This window comes from Agrilus planipennis, unplaced genomic scaffold, assembly GCF_000699045.2.
Source record: "Agrilus planipennis isolate EAB-ADULT unplaced genomic scaffold, Apla_2.0 scaffold2968, whole genome shotgun sequence".
Classification (NCBI taxonomy): domain Eukaryota; kingdom Metazoa; phylum Arthropoda; class Insecta; order Coleoptera; family Buprestidae; genus Agrilus; species Agrilus planipennis.
Genome location: NW_020441622.1, coordinates 1 through 1,526, shown reverse-complemented (window position 1 = coordinate 1,526; position 1,526 = coordinate 1). Strand labels below are relative to the sequence as shown.

The 1,526-nt window shown below is 29.9% G+C and overlaps 1 protein-coding gene across 1 annotated transcript; it reads right to left on the bottom strand.

The window, feature by feature from the left end:
• Positions 1-535: 535 nt before the first annotated feature.
• LOC108744031 (twinkle protein, mitochondrial) lies at positions 536-1,459 on the bottom strand. Its single transcript, XM_018479630.1, has 3 exons — positions 1,368-1,459; positions 1,068-1,261; positions 536-877 (listed from the first exon to the last, which is right to left on the bottom strand). Exons 2-3 carry the CDS (start codon positions 1,200-1,202, stop codon positions 551-553), a joined length of 462 nt encoding a protein of 153 aa, XP_018335132.1. The 5' UTR covers positions 1,203-1,261; positions 1,368-1,459; the 3' UTR covers positions 536-550.
• Between the last annotated feature and the right edge of the window lie 67 nt (positions 1,460-1,526).

The window sequence follows — 1,526 nt, the reverse complement described above, 5'->3', positions numbered from 1 at the left end:
GGGGAATTGATGAACAATAAAGTTAAAATTGCTTATAGTTAGTAAAATTACGTATAATTACTAAATAAATGTTTTTCGTAACGTGAATATCACTTTAATAATATTAAAATAACCTCAACATAAAAACTAACCTACGCCTATGTGAGATGTGTAACAGAATGATTAACAAAAAATGGCTTCATAATTATATATCATAGGCATGTACTAATAAATCCCATAGACACAATATTTAAAAATAAAAGCGCGAATTACTTTTAAATGGATATTACCTATTTTAAATATTTAAAAAATGATTTTGTATAGATTATCAATTAGCATATAAATTATCATGTAAACATATCGAATAATGTCTAGTTTACTTAATTATATATATGCTATTGCTGTTTCCTTTTTTCTTCGATCGATTAGTCCTCTGCCTGGTTTCTTTCACACGAAATTAACTATAATAGCTGACTACTTTTTACAATAAATAGTAGTTAATGATCAATTTCAATAGCTTTTCTGATTGACAAATAATTATCAAAATAATATATACATGTATTAACTTTTATTATACCTGTAAATACTTTTTTCCACGCATCGAGACAAGTCTTTTGTCTTGTATAATAAGTACATTATCCGCTTCTTGGGACGCCTTAGCACCTCCAAAAATAGAATTGGTCGTCAGGTCATCATCGTCCCTTTCTTTCCTAGGGTGGATAATCAATGTCACATGACAATTTTTTCTCGTTGCAAATGTACGAAATGAAGCTATAATGGCATCCTGCTTCCAAAAACGGTCCATGTTCCTCTGATCTTCAGTCATACCCATCATAAACTGAAGGTTGTCTATAATTACGTGAGCTATATCATGAACGTATTGTGCATGCTCCACTGCCTTACAAATAGAAAAAAAAAAATAAGAAAATTATAATACTCATGTTACAATAATTATTTAGTCAAAACACTTAATCCAAGAAAGCAAAGAAAATGCTTTACTTAATTTGTACTAAATCATAATTAGGTAAAGAAGTTAAGAGTAAATACAAAATTACTTAATTATGATTAGCATAAAATTAAAATGTTACCTCCATAACAACTTTAAGAGACTGCTGACCATGAAAAGTCATGTAGTAAATTGGTAACTTCTCAAAGGAATCAGCAAATGATTCAAACATTTCCAAGTGATTTTCAAGAGGGACTCCTGAAAATTGCTGTAGCATTATCCGAGCTAGTCGTGAATTCCTTATTTCAAAACTTCCCCACAAAGTATTGACCTAAACTTAGAAGAAATTTATTGCCATTAGACATTAGTTCATTTATTCATTGTTAATCTTTATCATATGGGAACCTCTACTTTTAATTTCATAATTTGAGTATTTACTTACACCCTGCATTGCCAAATCAAGTGAATATTCACTAACAAAAGTAGTCTTTCCACTACCAGTGGGTCCTGTTAAAACTGTTAATTCTCCCCTCCTGTGCCCCCTCAGTATTTTATTTAATGTCGGAAATCTTTTCCATTTTACACCTTCCACCTAAAAATT

What these genes read in the sequence shown, in the direction of transcription:
- LOC108744031 (XM_018479630.1), bottom strand. Translation starts at nt 1,202, where the DNA reads ATGCTACAGCAATTTTCAGGAGTCCCTCTTGAAAATCACTTGGAAATG. An exon ending in CTCTTAAAGTTGTTATGGAG is followed by an intron (nt 878 to 1,067) that starts GTAACATTTTAA and finishes TCTATTTGTAAG; the next exon opens with GCAGTGGAGCATGCACAATA.